Below are 20,415 nucleotides of genomic sequence, written 5' to 3' on the forward strand. Positions count from 1 at the left end.
TCTTGCACAAGTCTCCAAGTTTTTATTTATTAATTTGCCATGGTTAGCACTGTCACCTCACAGCCGTAAGGTCATGGGTTTGAATTCATACCGGGGCCTTTCTGTGTGTAGTTTGCATGTTCTCTCTGCTTGTGTGGGTTCTCTCCAGGTTTTCTGGCTTTCTCCCAGAGTCCAAAGACACGTATGGGCTATGTTAATTGTTCATTTTAAATTATATCTATCTATGAGCTGTCTATTGGTTTAGAATCAAACCTGTCTTTTAAATATGGTCACTGTTGGCTGCAAGATTAAAAATGCAAGGCCACAAACCAGTGGGTGACCACAAACAGATGGGGTGTGTCTTTGAGCCAATCACGCCTGTACTTAGAGGGTCATTGGATCACATAGAAAAGATGTTAATCCCCAGAAGGAAGAGCACCTTCATTGCTTTTATATGCATTTGTCAGTGAGTTCTAAATCAACACAAAACAGGTACTAACAGTATTCCATAAAGTTTAAAATGTATGACATTTTTCACATGTTCATTAACCAGGAAAACAAATCATGAGCCCTCAGCTTTATTCAAGTCATGATGCAGCTATTATGTTACAACTAATATACACAGGTCTATATGTACAACCACAAATACAATACTGGTATTCAGACTGTTGTGATTCAGTGAATTCACAGATGTGTGGATAACAGCCACGCGCACATACACACCTCAGTTGTGCCAAAAAAAGTAACACGTTCTTTAGAAGTCTTGAAACATGATATGCAACAAGTTCTGTAAATCGGTTCTTCATCAGTACGTTAAAATGAGAGCATCATATCAAAACATCTATTTTCACAGTCATTCTTTAAAAAAAAACAGACAAAAACAAATTAAACAGTTCCTTACACTTTGTCATGGCAAGATGTGACAAACAAGACTCTGATTCTACATTATCACCAGCAAAACACAGCTCTACAACTGAGGACAGACACGACGTCTCAGAGTCGATGACACGACGACAAACATGGAGAAGTGTTGTGGTTGGATACGCTGGGAGAAATGGATGGGAGAGAATTTAATTTAAAAGAAAAAATCTTCAACATTATTGAAAACGGTGAATCTGGATTCATGTCTACAGAAAACAAACTAAGCAACAACTAAAGAAGACTACAGACACCACAGGACACCGCAGAATAAACAAAGACTGTGTGGGTGAAATGGGTGTTTTCTCTGAATAACAACACCTGCAGTGATATTGCTGCTGAGTCTCGGCGGTGAATACAACAGGATTCTAATTCATTTCAAGTTATCACTACAAGTCCTTTCTCTTTCTCTGAGAGGGAATGAAATCAAAGCACGACATGGTAACAAGAACTACAACATCTTTCAAGTACACATTTTCATCTCATATTAATCTTTTACACGAACCTCAAACAACACAAATGTTGCTACACTGTGTGCAAACGCAGGTTGGGAGAAAGATGGAGGGAAGACAAAGACTAGTTTTTTTATTCAATGTGACAGAAACGCTGGGCAGCCTGAGGTACTTAGAGACAGAACAGAAAGCAACCACAGGTTTATATAGGCAACCAGACAGGTTTTCAAAAGTTTTACTCATATAACCATGACACACACATCTAGCACAACGTGGCCTTTCTTTATTATCTTTCTGTTTCAGTTTAAAAAGCTGATACTTTCCCCAGAATATGCTGCTTCACCCATAGCTAGACTGCGTTTGGGGCCCACAGGCTGCAGGAGTTTGGCTTATCAGGAGAGGATTTTCTCCCGGGTTTCGGGCAGTTTAAGAGCCACCATGCCTCCACAGACGAGGGCGGCGAAGGCCAGAAAGATGGGGATGATCTTAGTGATGCCGATGAAGGCGGCAAAGATAGAGCTGGCAATGATGGCCGCAAACTTACAGATGCCATTCAGGATGCCGAACGCAGTTCCTCTGCAGAGTCAGAAAGACAGAGAAGGGTTAGAGTCAGTATTGGATGCAGGTCAACGTTTGAGTTCATTTGTTCTCCGCTGACATTGTTTTGCACAAAGGTGCCACACGTTCACTTCTGTCTGCCGGGAAAAAACATCAAATATGCCTCACAGGTGCTGTGAGGTGGGAAGCACTACCTGCAACGTTAGGAACCAAGAACAAAGCTGCCAAACTGAAAGCTTGAGCCTCACAGAAGACAAAACAGAATGCAGGCAATAGGACATGAGGCATCAGCAGAAAGAACAGCGAAAATGCCTGTGTGTACCAAGCATTGTGTCACCGATGCTGTGAAATATCCAAGTCAGGTTTGCGCAACTAGGGGGTGTCAGAGTTTTGATCTCTGGGAAAATGATTTAGGGAGCCAGCTATGAGTGCAGGCCACAAAGAATAATGCACAGGTTTGTGCAATGTATCTGTTCAGGAAATAGCTGTTTTTGGTTGGTAATTGTCATTTTTGTATTGGTTTATATATTTTTACACATTGGAGCGATGGCATGTTTCAACTCGGTGGTACACACTGGTGTATGCTTTCCTTATTTCAATAATTTCTAAGGGCAGGAGCCACATTTTGAGTAGCCTGAGTTTAGTTAAGCTACTTTGACATTTGCAGTGTGTTTCTGTGCAGTAATGTTATACTGTTTTTCATTCCTCAACAAACCACAGTAACACAGCTAAGATTAGTGTACTAACAGCTACCTTTCTATATATAATATGTATAATTTTGTTATCAACTGCAAAATAACTCCCTTTATATCAGGCATTAAATTCACATAGAAGCTCCTGGTTGCATATTTTTTCATTTTCTCCCCCAGCAGATGCGATTACTCAGTTACTCATTAAAGTCCTGCCTTTACTAGTTACAGTTCTTTTATGCTGTAAATATCTCACTCCATTTGAAACAACGAGTCTTCGGGTTTACTCAAAAAACCTGATGTTACACTTTGTCTCTCCCAAGCACAAAATGGACATGCATGCCTAAGCTGCAGTACCAGCGAGGGGGGAGATTATATATTTAAAACCAACAAGTCACTACTGAACAACGAAGGCATGAAGTGCATTCCAGGCTATTTTTGGTTAAAATGCAGCTGCATATTTGTTGTTCTAGCCTTTACGGAATGGTGGGTTTGGCCTACACTTTTAGGAGAGTCATAATAATTTATCGGTACTATGATAGAGCTCATATTACACGTAAAAATGGGATAGATTACCGTTTAGAGGACGGGTAGAGTTCCACAGAAATTACTTCTAGTCCATTCCAGGCTGCCACACTGATGCCATAAAAGAGACACTGCCAACATATTACAGCTCCTTGACTGAAGCTTAACAGCAGAAGGAAAGTGCAGGCCGATGACGCCAGCATAGAACCACCTAGAAAGACAAATAAATGAGGACATGCTGACAAATATTTGACTGAATATTTGGCTACGTAACCTCATCGTTCCTGTGCTGTTCTCTCCTGAGGTCACCTATTATGCGGATCCTTCCTATCTTGTCCATGAACAATGCTGAGATGATGTTCCCAGGCAAGACAGCCAAACTGCCCAGGAAGCTGACCATGTAGATGACGATGTCATTCTCCTCCTGAAAGTTCAGATGGCAGCCTTTCTTTGGGTGGAGAAAGGTGGCATTTTCCATTCGACAGTTCTTGAACTTCTCCTGCCAGAGATCTGAAGAGCACAGAGGGTTAGATTGTAAAAAGTGCTTACAAGAGAAACCTGTTGCTTTAGCTAATGGTAGGGTTTCAGTGCAGTCTGGTCTGGTACCTGTGTTATAGAAGACGGTGTTTTTAATGGTGCAGTTCTCAAAGAAGGTGTTGGTGGATTTGATATCCTCAAAGTAGCAGTTTTCAAACAGAGAACTCTCAAACTTGACCGACTTGATTTCAATGTTGGCGAACCTAAATGAAAATAATGACATGAAGCAGTAGCACAAACCAACTAAACTGTGAAACTGAGAAAAATGTATAACATTAGGTGTTACGGAAATGTACTTGTCATGGATGTACTCCCCCTCACGGTGGATCTGGTTGACCAGAGAGAAGTTAAAGTGGAAACGCTCCACACGTTCTCGATGGAATATTCGGACTTTGGACTCGTACTCCTCATACTGCATGTACTTGATCATATCAGGAAACCACACTCCAAGCCCGTGATAGCTGATACACACAGAAGGATTGGAAGCATGAGGGGATTAAACCAAAATGATCCGCCTGAGACAGAAAATTTAGATTTTTTTCTGTAGATGAAAGCACAGGTGTGTTTTGACCTCAGCTCTCAATGTAGATCTACCTGAAGGCCAAACAGAACCAGACAATAACCAGAAGGAGGCCTTGTAGTCGGAGCTCCGGCGCTGATAGCGACATGACATTGGCCATCACCTGAAAGAAGGAGAAAGAGACCGACAGATAATCAAACTTGACATGCAAGGTCTGCATTAAAAAGAAGCAAAGCAAAAAATCGTCTATTTTTTTTATTGAATTCTGTTTTATTTTACTGTAAAGTGTTGCAGACCTGTTGCAGCATGGTCATTTTTCTGACAGTCCAGCGCTGGAAGGCAGTCCCAGTCTCACTCTGGATCTCTATGAACTCATCCTCCTGAGTTTGTGGAGTCTTGATGTTGGTTACCTTGACAAAGGCATCATTTTTTAAATTACTATTATTTCTTACGGTTTCTAATTCTTACATTTTTTTTAATTTTTCATGTAAAAATACAGATGAGACAAGTGTGACATAAAAAAAATCATTCTTAAAAGAAAACAAAACTTTAATTTAAGCAGAAAACATGTAAATTAATGTATGGGGGTTTTTTTTAAATTTTTGTGTTAGATCCTTGACAAAGAAACAATAAAACAAACAAAAAAACCCAATAAAACCTGTCAGTGATATTCATGGTAATTTTTGTTGCACAGAGACAAACAAACATTGTAAATTTTGATCTAAGTTGGCTAACCAGATTAATTAATAAAAACAAATGATAATCAGGACTTGTGAATAACATTTCATCAGTATTTAAACAGATGGGGCTCTTTGATTTATGTTGGCTGTTTTGGATTTGTTATGAAGCATCTTCATCATTACTCTAGTCTAATTAGTTAATTTCTTACATGCATGTGTTCCTTTCAGTTATTCTGAATTTCAGACTCTCATTTGTCCAACCCGACTCGCCCCCTTCTCCATCTCATCCTAGTTGCACAGTGAACCTCAATCAAATCTTCAAGTCCATCACCACCAGTGTCTAGAGTTGTAGGTCCTGTTATGTTAGTTCATTGGAGTTCCTGAATGGTCAATTCTTTGGTTCAATAAGTTATTTTTTTGATTCTTTCAAATGATTTCTCCTTGATGATTTCTACTTTATTGCACAATCAAGAGCCCAAGAACTGGTTTAAGCCACCAAGGATCAGTTCACCAAGGCCTCTCCATCTGACTGCCACCCTATCCACACAGGCACTTCCTGGATGAGTTGTTTTGGGCTTGTCCAGCTGGCATGTCCAACTGGACAAAAATGTTCCTGCTGAGCAGGAAGCCCCAGGGCAGGCTCACAACATGCTGGAGAGATTATGTTCCTCAGCTTGCTTGGGAACCCTTTGGTGTCCCACCAGAAGAATTGGAGGAGGCTGCTAGGGAAAGGGAGGTCCTGGAATCTCTGCTTAGACTGCTGCCCTTGGACCCAGATAGGCAGCAGACAATGAATCGATAAATGAAGAGATGTAAGACTCACTCTAAAGTATTTACATAAATTACAAAGAGATGTCACCTGTACAAATGCAGGGAGATTGGAGCTACATTTATTTTATTTTGTTAATAAGTAGATAACTTTTCTGTCAACTGGCTGAGCCAAACATGAGTGTAAATGAGGGCTTACAGTGAAAACTCTCTCTGGCTCCCCCTTGGCTTTCCAGTTGGTGTCATGAACTTGTCGCAGGATCATCCACGCCTCATCATGTCGTGCAGTCTGAAAAACCACACGTACAAACATATAAATATCTATTTAAACAAGTTCAAAGAGCACCCTGTGAAACCTCTCAGGGTTTTCCAATGTGTAGTTGAAATTATAAAGTTTAGTGAACTATATATAAGAGTGACTCTTTTAATCATGGGTTTTGGTTTGAGTGCTTAAACTTTCCCACCAGCATTGCAGCCAGATGAATGTTCCCATTAGGTCTGCCTCTTATCAGAAGGGGTAATGTGTGATAACTTGTGGTGCAGCAGTAGCATACAAATACAATACCACATGTGGTTAAAGCCCTGATATTGTCCAGGATGAGAAACAGGGGTGGGTGGTGTTCTGGTGATGTCTTAGCAGCTCATCGCTACCTTTGCACAGCAGTGGGATGTTGGTGTGGTGTCTGATGACTCAACATTCTTAACCAATCACAGCTGGATGCTTAATCCTGACAATCAATATTATTACTACAAACTGGCTTCACTGGTTCCAGTATCTGACCTCCAGGAGGAATCTCGGGCTCTCCGGCATGAACACGAGTCCGATGAGTGCGGCCAGTGCAGGGAAGAGACACACCAGGATAAACAGTCTCCAGCTGTGCATCTGAAGCTGTGTACCGATGGCAAAGCCCCAACCTGCAAAAAGCACCCAGTGAAGAACATGTTAATATTTCCACAAACCTTGTTTTCTGGAATGCTTTAATTATGAAATCACAGAATTAATGTGTTGCAATTTTTTTTCTTGAGTTGTTTACATTTGAGTCATCAAAAGTCAATTACAAGCAGCCAACTGTGAGGCTGTTTGGGAATCTTTTTCAAACTGGATGCTGGCGGTATGTTTGGTTTTATTGTGAATAATTAATTCAGAACATAACTGATTAGATAACGTTCCAGATAAGCCGTATTAGCGAGCACCAAAATGAGCTATTCAATGTATTTCACCACATTATGCAGACTGAGAAAGAAAAAGAAGAAGCAAAATGTTCCCACTATGAGAAAAATTCCAACAAAAAGCAAGAGAGGAGCCAAGGGGTGCCAAGGGGTGGCCTTGGCTTCTCTTTTGAGCAGAAACCTGTTAGCGGGCTACACACAATTTTCAAAAGCAAGAGCTACATTCTCAAACATGATTAGATGACATTTACTGATAAAGAATCTAGGATGCATAGTAAGCAATGATCTTCAGAGTTCAAATCCTCCTCTGGCATAAACAGTAGCACAGAAATCTTGTACTGGGGGCTTTGTGGCAGCTCCTCTAAGTGTAATGGCCCAGTACTTTTGTGAATAAAGTGTATGTGGGGCAGGATGGTGTTCATAGACATAAAGGTTAAAAGGCGAGTGTATGAGGTGTCAAATTGCTGTTGAACTTCAGATAAATTGCCTCCAGAAATTACATTCAGTAACTACTTTTTTGTCATTGTCATATGTCTTTACTGTCACACATGAACACATTTTAATAGCGCAAATACATTTTATTGTAATCTTATGAACACAATTATTAAGCAAAGAGATGAACTTCAGTAGCATTTCAAGAATTTTTGGCAAATGGGAGTAAGTGACATTTTGGACTGCAGTGACTTCCCATACGGCAGAAAAGATTAAGACATCAGCTTCTGTTCAGCAAGTAATGGTCTCAGCCACTGATTAAAACTGAAATAGTAATGCTGTCCTCCCTACGAACACATTATGAATTGCTAACACTGCATTTGATTTCCTAACACAGCTATCACATATCAAAATTGGGGTATTGTCACTATACTACATATTAAATGTAATATTTTTAGAAGGCAAATGTTTAAATTTTCAAATTTGTGAAAACATTAATGCACGAGGCATTTGAACTGACAGCCGTGAGAGACTAACAGAGGACACCGTTATTACAGATTCAATTTGTGGGGGTCTCAATTATTCATCTTATATGTTTTAATACTCTACATGTGTTTGTCTGTTTATCAGAGTTTGTGCGTTACCATAATGAGGGATGATTCCCCAGGCGGTGAAGGAGGCGTACAGGCCTCCAAACATCCAGAACATGCAGAGCCAGCTCAGATGTTCTCCACGTTTATCCATCTGCAGGAACTCAGTAAAGTAGGTGTACACAATTGGAATGGAGCCACCAATTCTGGAGGAGGGATCATAAAACATAAAATTAGTCTCATCTTACACAGATGTTTTTGATTTTGCTGTGATTTTGTCCAGATTTTAGGACATTAAAGTGTTTCAATCCCATTCCTTTGGGTGTTCGTCAAATTTGCTTTATAGACAACTTGTCACACATTTGCATTTTAAATGAAAAATTATGCAAGGCCATACCCTGACTGGAACTGGAAAATTCTTATCTAAAACTCATGATGATGCAAGCTTCAAACACTCGTGATTAAAGACATTTTGTTATATAATGACAGAATTACCGGTATTGATGGAATATTTGATTGATTTTTTTTTAGCTGATTTTGTTGAACAGGCACGAGTTAAGTCAAGATTTTGGTTCCTATCATGAGGGTGATTATTGATTTAAGTCTGGAGCCTTGCGATGAGGAAGTTTCAGTGCGGGCGATGGTCACAGTTGAATAACGGCATCAGTAGGGATATTTGATCCTTTTGGTCAATGCTGTTTTCATTTCTCTGATCTTTTACATACTTTGTGGGACATTAAAACATTGTTTGAACTGTGGAAAAAAAATCTGATTATCATATCTGTAGGTTTAAAATGACTTCAAGGATTATTGGCATTTTAGAAAATTCCTCCCTTTTTTATGACTATAGCAAATCTTTTCATACAGGGATGTGCAGTCAGCCTCCTGTTAGCATGCCAGAAAAATGCACATAGTTTTTCTTCAAATGTGAGTGTTAATGACTAACGTGGGACTCATTATCACCTCGAATCAGCGACAGCAGAACAGTTTATTTGGGTGACCTTGTATTTTGTTGCTGAACAACAAGCTCAAACATCAATATTGCAGATCTGGCTGGAACCATTATCAAAATAAATGTGTCTTTGAAAGTTGCAAAATCAATCAGTGCGCACCAATAGCTTCACCGTAAGGTGCTGGCAACAGCAGGAACTGAGCAATAAAGCTGAAAATAAGAACAATCAAAGAGCACTGTTTACTTGTTTTAATTAGTGTAATAAAGAAATGCTCTGTTGAAGTAAATAAGCAGAAATCTCCTTGTGTGCAGCATGCAGTCTTTGAGGTGGTGTTAACAGTGTGTTCTCGTGGCGTGTGCCAGCAGGCTGCACATGATAGCATGCAGAGTAGAAGGTACTGTAAGACCCCTACTTTACTGTAATCTTCCTGGCTCTCTCCTGCAATTGTTAAATGGCTTAAACAACAGTTTTTGCTTTACACTTCCTCATGTAGTTGGAGGACATTGCATAGTAGTAAAGAACTGATGTCAAACTGTCCAACACAGTAAACGCCAATTAGACTCAAACACTGGGTCAGTTTTTCTATTAGAATACCAATTAAACTAATTTAGCAGTCTGAAATGTCTACTATAGCCCACCAAATTAAAACACTCCATTATTAAAGCACTAAGAAGCATAATAGGCTAGATACAATAGAACATGTAATGTTTTTAACATGCATATCAGTTACTTTCTTCTGAGCAGTCTGACTAAATGTACCACAGACCACAGTCTTTTTAATGTTAGTTCTACCAGGTACATTTTTTTCTTTAAATGTCAGGGGTATTATTTTGAAATCTCTTTCTACTAACTTATTTATAGAAAAGGTCAGTCAGTCTGACAAAAGCCTGTGGATTTTTTTTCTTTGTTTCGAGTAATGTAAATGTAAATTTGGCTAAGTCAGTGTCTCACCCAAAGCCGGAGCAGAACCTCAAGAAGAGGAAGAAGCCGTAGCCCTGAGCGAAGCAGGACAGGAAGGAGAAGACCAGGTCGATGGTCAGGACGTAGATCAGACACTTCCTCCTCCCCATTTTATCACACAGACCACCCCACACCAGTGCACCCACCATCATGGCCACATACACCAGGAGACCTGCAAATACACATGCACATATTTAATCACTTGGGAACCTGGTTAACTTGAAATGTGGCCTTTACAGATTCACACGTCCACACACAAATGCTTCACTTTTAAAACTCAAGTCAAACACAAGGGGGCTCCCTTTACCCTTGTATGAAGTAGGAAGAAGAGAAATCGTCACACAGTGTTTCAGTGTGACACATTCTTACATCTGAGACAAAGAAATAAAGGTCACAATAATTTCCCAGGAAGAGCGTTTCACTTCTACAACACTCACCTTCCATATTTTAAAACCTGCTTTCAGCTTTGTTCACAAGCTTTTCTGTTATTTGGGCTTTCTGTGACATTTTATTGTTTCTTTGATTACATGCTTTATCACTGCAGACTCCCACTCTGAGTCAGGCCGGTCTGGAATCTGTCAGCATGCAGCAGGCAGGTGGTCCAGCCTGCCATTTCATCTTGTTCTGAAGCAGTTCCACAGCTCCACACAAGAGCATGCTCCATTTTTCATTTTAATGTCTCTGGGGAGAGAAACAAGCTCTCCTGTCTTAGCTGTTTAGGGACTCAAATCTACAGCCTCAGCCATCTTCTTCAGCGTGTTGTTTAAACCACTAGAACAATGCATACTCCCTACCTAGTCTGTGTTTTTACTACACAGCCATAACTACAGAGGAACTAAGCAGCTTAACAGCACGTGGAGCCATAGTGTGCACCTTCCCCGTGGATTACTAGACTATCCAAATGCTCTGATGCTCCTCACGCCAAGTTGCATATCCCATTCAACTCAAGACTGCACAGGGGAAAGAAGAGTAAAAGCTATCATACCATCTAATATGCTGGCCAAATAGTTGCTTAAGGAAATTTGTATGCCTCAGATATCTGCAAGGATAAGTTAACAGGATGGCCTTGCATTTAGAAATCCCATCTTTCACATGGAGGCCTAGGATCTGTCCTGGCAGCAACAAGCTTGCAAAAGTGTCCTTGAATACAGTGAAGACACTTAGTCCCTGGAGGAAAAGGGAGAATTTATCTTTTCCTTCCTGTATTAAAAGTGAAAGCACTGTGCTGAAGTGCTTTTATCACAACTGCAGGCACAGAAGAAAATACAGCTGCAAAGCATGCCAGATATACAAAATAAATAGTAAAAGAGACTCCATGCTCTTGAATGTGAATTGATGCTGTATAAATTAATTTCCAAATAAAATGAATTAAACCCACTGCTAAAGCTAAAGCTACATTTGCTACACTTCCTCAGATAGCACATTTGTGACTATTTCAACTGTTAAATCGGTGCATTTTTCTAACCAGGTGAATGATCCACATTTTTGCTACCTACTTTCATGAATCAGTGCAGTTTTTCTTTTGATTCATGAAAGTAGGTAGAAAAAATGTGGATCATCATTTTCTTTATGATATTTGATCATTTGTTAACTTACTAATCCACGAGTCCCTTGAAAACTGGGAAGCAAAGGTCAGCACTTGTGAAACAAGTAGGTCTATCCCTGCCTGGGAGTCACTTTGTTTAAGAGAATATCATCTTTTATAAATATCCAACATTAGACCCAACATTATCAACGTTTTACAAAATGGTTTCAAATCACTGAAAAGCCTTTAAGTAAAAATGTTGATCATTGCTGCCATCTCACGCAGGGACCAAACTAAAGGATGGAAGTTATTGTAATTGTTAGCTTCTGGCTCAGCTACTTTGGGTGTTTGACTATATTTAAATGCCTCACTTTTTAAAAAACATTTATCACAAATGAGTTCTCATATACATGTCATACATGTCATTGTTACTTCAATTAAAGGTGTAACTGTTGTTAAGATAACCAAATTAAATTAAAATATCCTGTGTCGACTGTTTCCATGGTTGAATACTTTTTAAACTATACTGAAAATTTTTTGAATTTATGTTTTAAGAAAAATGTATAATGCGTTATGGCAGTAGTTATTCAACATTGTTGAGTACATTGCAAAGTTTTCCTGCTAAACTAAGTGGAAAAGAAACTAGTAAATCTGCAAGATAAAAAGAAAATAAGAACTGAAGGCTCTGAATGGGCAGTGAAGCTGCCGTTTTCAGAAATCTCTAGAAATATGTGAAAATTCAAACTCTGAGCATCACAGACCTTGACATTTTGAATGATTAGCGCGATTTCTCCCAGTCTGCCAAAAACATTTCAGTAATAGACATAATGCACCAAAGACAATCTGGCAGGTATCATAAAATTATCTGCGTACACAGTAGCTGTGGATCAAGTATAGCAGCTTGGGTTGAGATTAAATCTGAGCAGAATTTCTGAAATAATGATATCATCAATCAGGTGTAGGTTCCTTTTGTTTGTGTCCACCACTGTGTCTTCCGCTATTGAACACTTCACCCTGCAGATTAAACAATATAACTGTCATTAAAGGTAAGTGTGCTAACCCTCCTGTGTTTAACAAAAGCTTTGGGAGTCTGTCTGCTTTCCAAGACTAAGGTTACGATTAAAGTCATTTCTGTTCCTCTGCGTCTAGTGAACAGAGCATGAGCATGAATCAGACAGGATCATTCTGCAGATCTACTTCATATTCTCAGCCAATGATCAGCTCTCTCCCCCCATTCTGCACAAACAGACGCTGCGATTTCATTTTCGCCAGGCCTTCCTCCTGCTACCGCAGCCTGTCAGAGGCCTGAAGCATATCTGACAGCTCTGCACCAGCTCCGCAGGCCGCCAGGATCTCTGACTGCTGCAACATGCTCCACATTAGCCTGGGAACACACACCGAATGCAATCACCACCGGGTTCCTCATCAATCTCTCGCAATGCTTCATCCCAGGACCCTGTTGTTAAGATGAAATGAGCGATGTGCAATCTGCCACATCGCCTGGCTACACACGAGGTCTGGGAAATAAGGTGAAAGGCTTTAATTTGCAGTTCAGTTGTCTGCACAGAAAGTGAGGAACAGACGTTTTCAAGGTAAATTTCCCGATAAGTCCATGCTGCATACAATTTTCAGTTCTAAACATAACTAAATAATTAAAATATCTGTTGGCACCCTCAAGCCAACTCCCAGACACATGGAGGACCACTGCCAAGGCTCAGTGAAGCTAATCTAGTTGCTCACAGTGGACCCAAACTCCATTAGGACACACAATGTTCATTATGTTCTTTATTTTTGCATTTGCCTAGAAAGATCCAAGCCTTTTTCCCCTAATTTGCTCCAGCGACTGGGGGATATTTTTATCTGAAGCAGTGGTCTGCAGCCATGTGCCGTCAAGAGCCAAGCATATGCAGGATTTTGTTCCAGCCAAGCACAACAACAGATCATTTCACTGATGAGATCCTCCTCCCTGGGTAAAGAGTGAAACTCTTCGACAGATGACTGTAATTAGGTAGTCTTGCAGGTTTTTATGTGTCTACATATAATTTATGTTTGTCATGCTAGCCATATGATAAGTAATGGCAGAGTGAGTAGTTTGTCAGTACTAGTCTGTTCAAACTGACATACTTCAGCAACTGTTGAATGGATTTTTTTAGATAGATTTAGCTCTACTGACTTTGGGGATGTCTTGATATTTTTGTAGCCTCGTGAAGTTGAGAATTATGGCAACTATTGGACAGAATGCTATGAGAATGCTATCTTTTGGATGAATTATAGACCTCTCCGGGCCTTTCATATGGTTAAAAGTTACATTTTCTGACCATCTGAAAATCTGTGAACATGACTGTAATCTCTAATAACAGATATGAGCATATTTATCATATTATCATTATCATATTATACAATATAGATAAAATGTCAAGAAGGAACAAGATTTTTTTATGCTGAAAGTTTTCTGAATCAAGCATTTTTAAACATACTCTGGCTGCCATGCAGATAAAACGGCTGTGTACAAAAAAGATAAACAGGTCTTTGCATTTGTTGTCATTGATAACATTTAGCTGCAGTTGTTGACTTCCACACTGATGAAGATTTGGACAAGATCAGTGTTATCCACTATCTAGATATTTTGTACCTGAAACACTGTCCCAAAAGGTGAGTCAGCAAACTACTGCAGTTTTTAAAAACAATTCTTAATCATCAGTGGCTCAGAAAGTGAGCGGACACGCTTAATATTCACTATAGCTCACATTTGTGACCTTGTTTTTTCTCCTTTAACAACGTCAACATCACTTATATTACCTTGACCCAACTGTTGATTTGATTTGGCTCTAAACAACGCTTGATCAAAATAAAATTTAGTTGAAATTCAGTTAAACTCACCCAGTAATCCTTTGTCAGCGTTAGATATGCACATGTCCTTTTCAGCACTGGGCAGGACAAAGCCCACCACGAAACCATCCACGCCATCAGCCATTAGCGCCAAGCCCAGCACAAAGAAGAGCATCCACTGGAAGCGTCCATGGCCGCAGTCCTCCATGATGGTCTCGTATTGCTCTGGCAGGCTTTCCTCTTCCTCTTCCTGCTGGGCAGCCATCCGGGCTTTCCTCCTGGCCTCCACTCGAGCTGCCCGTCGTGCCTCCTTGATCTCGTCGGGGTGCGGGATGCCTTGGTACTCCCCCTCATACATCTGATCATCCTCATCTGCCCCTTCAGTGGCATCACTAGCAGCATCCTCGTCCTGTGGAGGGTAGTCCGTCTGATAAGGGTAGCCGTCTTGACCTCCACCATCTTGGGTGTAGGTATAATCTCCACCTTCGGTCATCTGCTGGTTTACATTGTTGTGATAGGGGTCATCCATGGTTCCTGCTGCATGTAAGGAGAGCAGGAGTGACTTTGTCTCGGAGCCGTCGTGTGCTGAGGAAGCTCAAGTTGTCAGCTATAATGGCATAATCCTCCCAAGAAGCTGTGAGCTGCTCTCGTGTAGCTGCAGTCTCCTGGTGTCAGAAGAAAACTGCAGGTCTTCTGTAGTTAGGTCTCAGGTTTAAGGCCTCAACAAGTATGCTGAAAGACTGTTACCTTCCTTGATACGTCAAGTGCTGCATGCTGAACCTGAAAAACAATGAACACCACACATTACATATTGTCTGTTGGCCTCACATCACTTGTAGAGGAAAAGCCATTGCTAAGCAACGGTGCCCTTTGGGTGCAACGTGTGACCAGACAGGTAACAAGTAATGTCTCAAAGGACTTCCAAACAATTATTTTATAAAACCTACATCAAAATTCTATAAAAGTATCGGGGAAAGTACTAGAATAAGATTTAAGGGCTAAACTTTGATTAAACGTGTTAATTTTTGAAAAATTTTTAAACCCGTTTTTATCTTTGTATCGTTCTTATTGCATCTATTAAAACAAATTTTGAGTTGATTTCCTTTTTATTATTTCAACTTTTAAATAACTTGCTTGTGAACTAAAATTCCACCCTTCTTCCAAAAATTAAATTTTTCAAAGTGTCTTGTGGAAGGAAAGACAAGTTTGGTAATGCTTTTCTCCCTCTCTGTAGGCTGCTTGTCCTTCCACACAAGCAGATAATCTCATCGTCTCCCCGCTCAAATGCTCTGGCGCCATTTTGATCCATCACACAGCACTGCTGCAATGACACATTCAGATCTGTCTTGATTTTTCTGGTGACCAGAGGCCAGAGCATCTAATGCCGACGAACAGAGAAACACAAATTCCATTAAATTTTAGGATTTTTGTTGCCGCATCCGTTCCTGACATGATTAAATGAGTATCACAGTGAAGCCAGGCACACACATGCTTGTAAAATCAAGCAATTGCTAACCTGAGGCTGTTATTCTCTGTAGTTTATAGATAAAATATGATGTAATGTTTTTTTTAATGCTTTGTGTCAGATAACTAAATGGCTTAGCTGAATACGAAACACAGCACACAATTCAGTCACACGGTTAAACATTTAAACAAGACAAACCTTTATTTAACCTCTAACTGTATAATCACAGGCGAAATTTAGCTTTTTATTCCTCCTCCAGCTACAGCTTCACATTCACACTTACATGTTTTACCACATCTGTACTACTTATGAAGTATAATAGCAGTACTGTAAAGCAACCTATTAAAACTTTACTGCAGAAATTACATAAAACTGGTAAAGAAGTAAATCTAGAAAACTGAATCTTCTTTGCATTAGTTAACATTAGCATAAACTAGCATTAGGAGCATAAGTTATTGGTCACGCCAGACCAAGTAATGCCGTACTTGCAACTGTATTATAATTATTATGATTTTGTTTAATTATATATAAAATAAAGTATTAAAAAACACATTTCAAAAGATAACCCACAAAGTTTACCTTAAAGAGCAGAATATATTCATTGATTTTTTTAGCCTGACACTGATTAATGCAAATGACAGTCTTTAACATGATTCATTAATAAATACGTAGATCACCTAAATCAGCGGTCGCCAACCCCCGGGCCTCAGACCGGTACCGGTCCGTGAGTCGTTTGGTACCGGGCTGCGAGAGTTGAGGCTCAGGTGTGAAATGTATGGTTTTCAGGGTTTTTATCGGTTTTCAGCGTTATTTTAATATCGTTTTTATCATTAACTCGGTTTTCCTGGGTCTTTTCAAGTGTGTTATGAATAAATCTTCTTTTTTTCCAGTACCGGTACTAGTTTTATTTTGTTGTATTTATCCGCGACACCTTAAAGGCCGGTCCGTGAAAATATTGTCGGGCATAAACCGATCCGTGAGGCAAAAAAGGTTGGGGACCGCTGACCTAAATAACCTAGATCTCCACACAATCTCTGTTTCTCTGACTTCTGTTGCTTTTTGATGGCAAGCCGATTGTTTCCCCAGAGTAAACTATACCTAAAGGTTTTAGCATGTTGGTCCTTAAATTTCATCAGCCATACCTTCCACATATGCATTTTAATAGAATCCTTAATAGTTTCAATGAATAAGATGAATGATAAGCTTGCTTGAAATAACTAAGTGATACATATTAGAAAGACGGTTTGCTAGCTGTATAAAAACAGTGGTGTATTTCCACCTGAATCCTTTCACATAACTTTTATTCTGATTTGAACCGTTTTAATCTCGATTTACTGCAGTTTTCCTAATGGACCATTTGTGTCCACGTAAGTGTTAATGGCCTAACTTTCATCCGGTGGTTATTAGCCCTATATGCCCAAGCAGAAATACTTGTAGTCCTATCATGTGACAGTGCTTGGTTTGATTTGGGTTGGTCTGTGCTGGTTTGGAAGCAGGATGACGAATACTGTAAATTAATCCAGATTACGACAGCAGATTTTTTCTGCCCTTGTTGCCTCACATCATTGTTTCATCATGAAAGTCACAGAGGTGGTTGGTAGCAGCGGTGGATTACACAGTCTGGACTGATGCACTGAAATGTAGGCTGTTTGGTTCTTTCGGATGCGAGGTCTTTGAAATCTGAAAGTCTGTGTTAAAATCTACGCTTGAATCAGTTTTACTGTCGGGAGTAATGAGAAGAAGTCGAGTACTGTGATAGGATCACCATCATCTATTTATTATTTCTTCAAGCGGTGTGAATAATACATGAACAGTTCATGAGAGGGAATGTGTTAGGATGGATGCGCAGTCATGTTGAGGGAAGAGAAGTTGCTTTCATCATCCTGCTGCAGTTCCTTTTCTCACACAGCTGGCGCTTACATAACAGTTGGGCTGCCTACGCCCAGTCTTTCCCCTCTGTCTCCCTCCCTTGTTTTCTAACCTATTGATCCAGGTTTGCGTTCACAGCCGTAACTCACACTGCATACTTACACAGATGTCAAATCAGCATTTGTGCCTCTGCAGTTTTTGAATAGGTCATAATCTGCCTTTCTCTGAGTGTGTCCCGTTGTTGAAAAGTCAGAGAGCCCCTTTGAAATCATGAAAATCAATGTGAGTCTGAGGTTTAACAGGAAGCAGAGAGGTCGCCACCTAATTTACAGAAAGCTATTTCAATTTCACAAATGACCTTTTACCATTCAGATCATTTATTATTTTGACTGAGCCAAACTTTGTAGCTCATTCTACGGAGAGCAATGGAACCACAGACTCGTGTGGAGTTACATATTAATGCTGCGATAATGGACTTTGGAAGAATAGCTCTACAGACACACACACATACAGACACACACACACATACACATGTAGTGGATAGAGCATCAGAGCTGCCCAGTGGTCCACATTTTTAATTTTTTTTTTCCAACTGCAATTCTTATATTTAATTTTTAAGTTACCAAAGTTACCAGTACCACTGCAGGCAGCTCCAGTTTAGCTGTAGGAGCCTGGCTTTATTCATTCACTTTTTCATACCCAGCTGGTCCAACCTCCTGTTTTTTAATCTATGTTTTAATTACGTTTGAGGAAATGTAGAAATTGACAAAATCACAAATCAACCCTAGAACCCACAGTGTTGCTCTTATTAATTGTCTGCAACATGTCCCTGTCCTCTAATTAAATTTTATCCTTCAGTTTTACAATAGTATTTTTTCATTTGGCCCCTGGATCATCCCCCACCCCCACCCACCTCTATTTCTGCAACACAGCTGTTTGATCAAAGCCTTACCTACAGCTAAGCAATTCTGAGAGGATCTAAACATTTTTACTTTAATAATCATGCTCGCTAAAGATTGTTAGTCCAGATTGAAATGGCTGAAATTCTTATCAGCCTGCAAAACCAGGATCCCACTAAGTAACTCGTGTCTATTGAGATATAACACAAAATCAGTTGCACTACATCTGCTAAATGTCTTGCATCTGTTGATAGAATAACTGGACCATAACAGAAACAAGCTACTTTTAATCTCAATTCTGCACTGATCTCCAGAGGTCAAAGGAGAATCCCGTTTGATTTCTTGGGACAACTGTCTGCTAACTGACCCGTTTCTATGTCTGATAGACAAGAGATTGGAGATTTTCCACTCAACGCATAAAATCTCATCAAGCATTCAGCTTTATATCGTTTTGTAAAAGAGAAACCAGTTGACACAAATAATTTCAGACTGAAATTTTTCTGTTTTATAAACATCAGAATTAGTGCTGACCATAAAGGAGCATTTGCTGCATTTCATCAGGCCTGTGTTGCTGCACCAGATCAAATTCATACTGCAGCTATCTTTTCCATCACTATTATCTATTTCCTCACTAGTTCATCTCACAAAGCAGCGAGCATTGAAAAATAACAAATGTTATCTTACCAGAGAAAGCATTCCTGTAATATAAAAAATGACTTCTGAACTTAAAAATGTGCTAAAGTCCAAGTAGCATTTTCAAATGTCGATCGCCTACATGTCAGTTTATCCTAAGGCCGTGCTGTAGCCAAACCTAAGGGATTAGGGTCCAAGCTCACAACTCCCCCACCCCATGCATACACATACACATACACACCACACACTACCCCTCCCTCACCAGGGCTCATCCCCACAGGAAACTCCCCAGAATTAACCCCACCACCCCTCTGAGAGCTAATGGTACAGTCCTAAAGGTTTAAATAGCAACAGGCTGAACTGAAACTGACTGCAAACTGTGTAGTTGCTCTGCAGGATTTTTGGGATATTGCTGATCTGTATTAACAGAGGTCAGAGTTTATAGTCAGCTGTCAGAACAGCAGCCTTCAGATTTTCTGTTTTCCTTTTCTCTTTTTGGCTCAAGGACACATCAGCAGGGCAGATGCTTGTTGTCATGGGTACCTGAATGTGGTTTCAGTAATATACATGAAGAAAGTTCCAAGAGGTGCACATTTTTAGTTTACATCTAATCACCACACCAAGTGGTTTTCACTGTCTATGCCATGTTAGGATAATGACTATCTATAGTAAACCCAGTCAGGGATGCTCCTTTTTGTCCCAGAAGCAGAAGAGCTGCTTCCTTTGAGGAACAGCTGTATGCCAAAGTATCCTTGAATGAGACATTGGCTCGCTTTGCTGGCTGCTCATCCATCCTGAGAAACTCTGGATAAGCATATCAGCAAAACTGGATGAAATATTCCTTTTCCGTTGAAGCAGGAAGGAAGGGCTGGCAGTTTTATTTCTCTGGGTGTGGATGAGTGTAGAGGTTATTATGGATGTGTCTGAGTGGCACCTAGAGCGGAAGATGGATAATCATAGCTCTGCTGCTCCACATATCATTCCTGTGGTTTACATACACAGAATATACTGACTATGATAGAAGAGAGGTCTGATGCTACAGAAAAAAAACAGCAGTTATGGTTTGACGATGCGGTATATGGATGCCCTGCATTTCCCAAATGATAGTAGATTATATAATATAAAAGGCCTTTAATATATAGATGTATTACATTGGCCTCAAGAGGCCTTCTCCACCGTCTGTCTGCAGTCTCTCTGGGCCAAAACATCTTTATATAGTTTGTTTTTACTGAGGGTATTTACAGTGTCCTGTAATATAAAAGTGAAAGGCTTGAAAGTGTCCAAATCTGCTTGAGCAAGACATTAAAACTCTGCTGTATAGGTCTATTTACCCAGATGGATATGATTCAGTGCACTTCATTATTGTCGTGTGATGCGGGTGGATAGCAGGATGTAGTGCAGGACTTGAAAGACAGAAGTAAACTAAGAATCACAGCTTTATTTAATGCTGGAAAAACAACAGAA

At 40.0% G+C, this 20,415-nt stretch overlaps 1 protein-coding gene across 2 annotated transcripts; it reads right to left on the minus strand.

Moving 5' to 3' along the window:
- Positions 1–541: 541 nt before the first annotated feature.
- Positions 542–19,156, minus strand: sv2ba (synaptic vesicle glycoprotein 2Ba). Of its 2 annotated transcripts, XM_003437691.4 has the most exons (13): positions 19,003–19,156; positions 14,137–14,865; positions 9,723–9,903; positions 7,873–8,024; positions 6,408–6,541; positions 5,826–5,915; positions 4,475–4,588; positions 4,253–4,341; positions 3,955–4,119; positions 3,728–3,861; positions 3,431–3,631; positions 3,173–3,332; positions 542–1,925 (listed from the first exon to the last, which is right to left on the minus strand). In XM_003437691.4, the coding sequence occupies exons 2-13, from the start codon at positions 14,612–14,614 to the stop codon at positions 1,742–1,744; spliced, it is 2,082 nt and encodes a 693-aa protein (XP_003437739.1). In that variant the 5' UTR covers positions 14,615–14,865; positions 19,003–19,156; the 3' UTR covers positions 542–1,741. The 2 variants fall into 2 exon arrangements, with proteins under 2 accessions (XP_003437739.1, XP_025763598.1); XM_025907813.1 differs by lacking the exons at positions 6,408–6,541; positions 7,873–8,024; positions 9,723–9,903; positions 14,137–14,865; positions 19,003–19,156 and adding an exon at positions 6,278–6,375.
- Positions 19,157–20,415: the final 1,259 nt, after the last annotated feature.

This window comes from Oreochromis niloticus, linkage group LG1 (assembly GCF_001858045.2).
Source record: "Oreochromis niloticus isolate F11D_XX linkage group LG1, O_niloticus_UMD_NMBU, whole genome shotgun sequence".
In the NCBI taxonomy this organism is placed as follows: Eukaryota; Metazoa; Chordata; class Actinopteri; order Cichliformes; family Cichlidae; genus Oreochromis; species Oreochromis niloticus.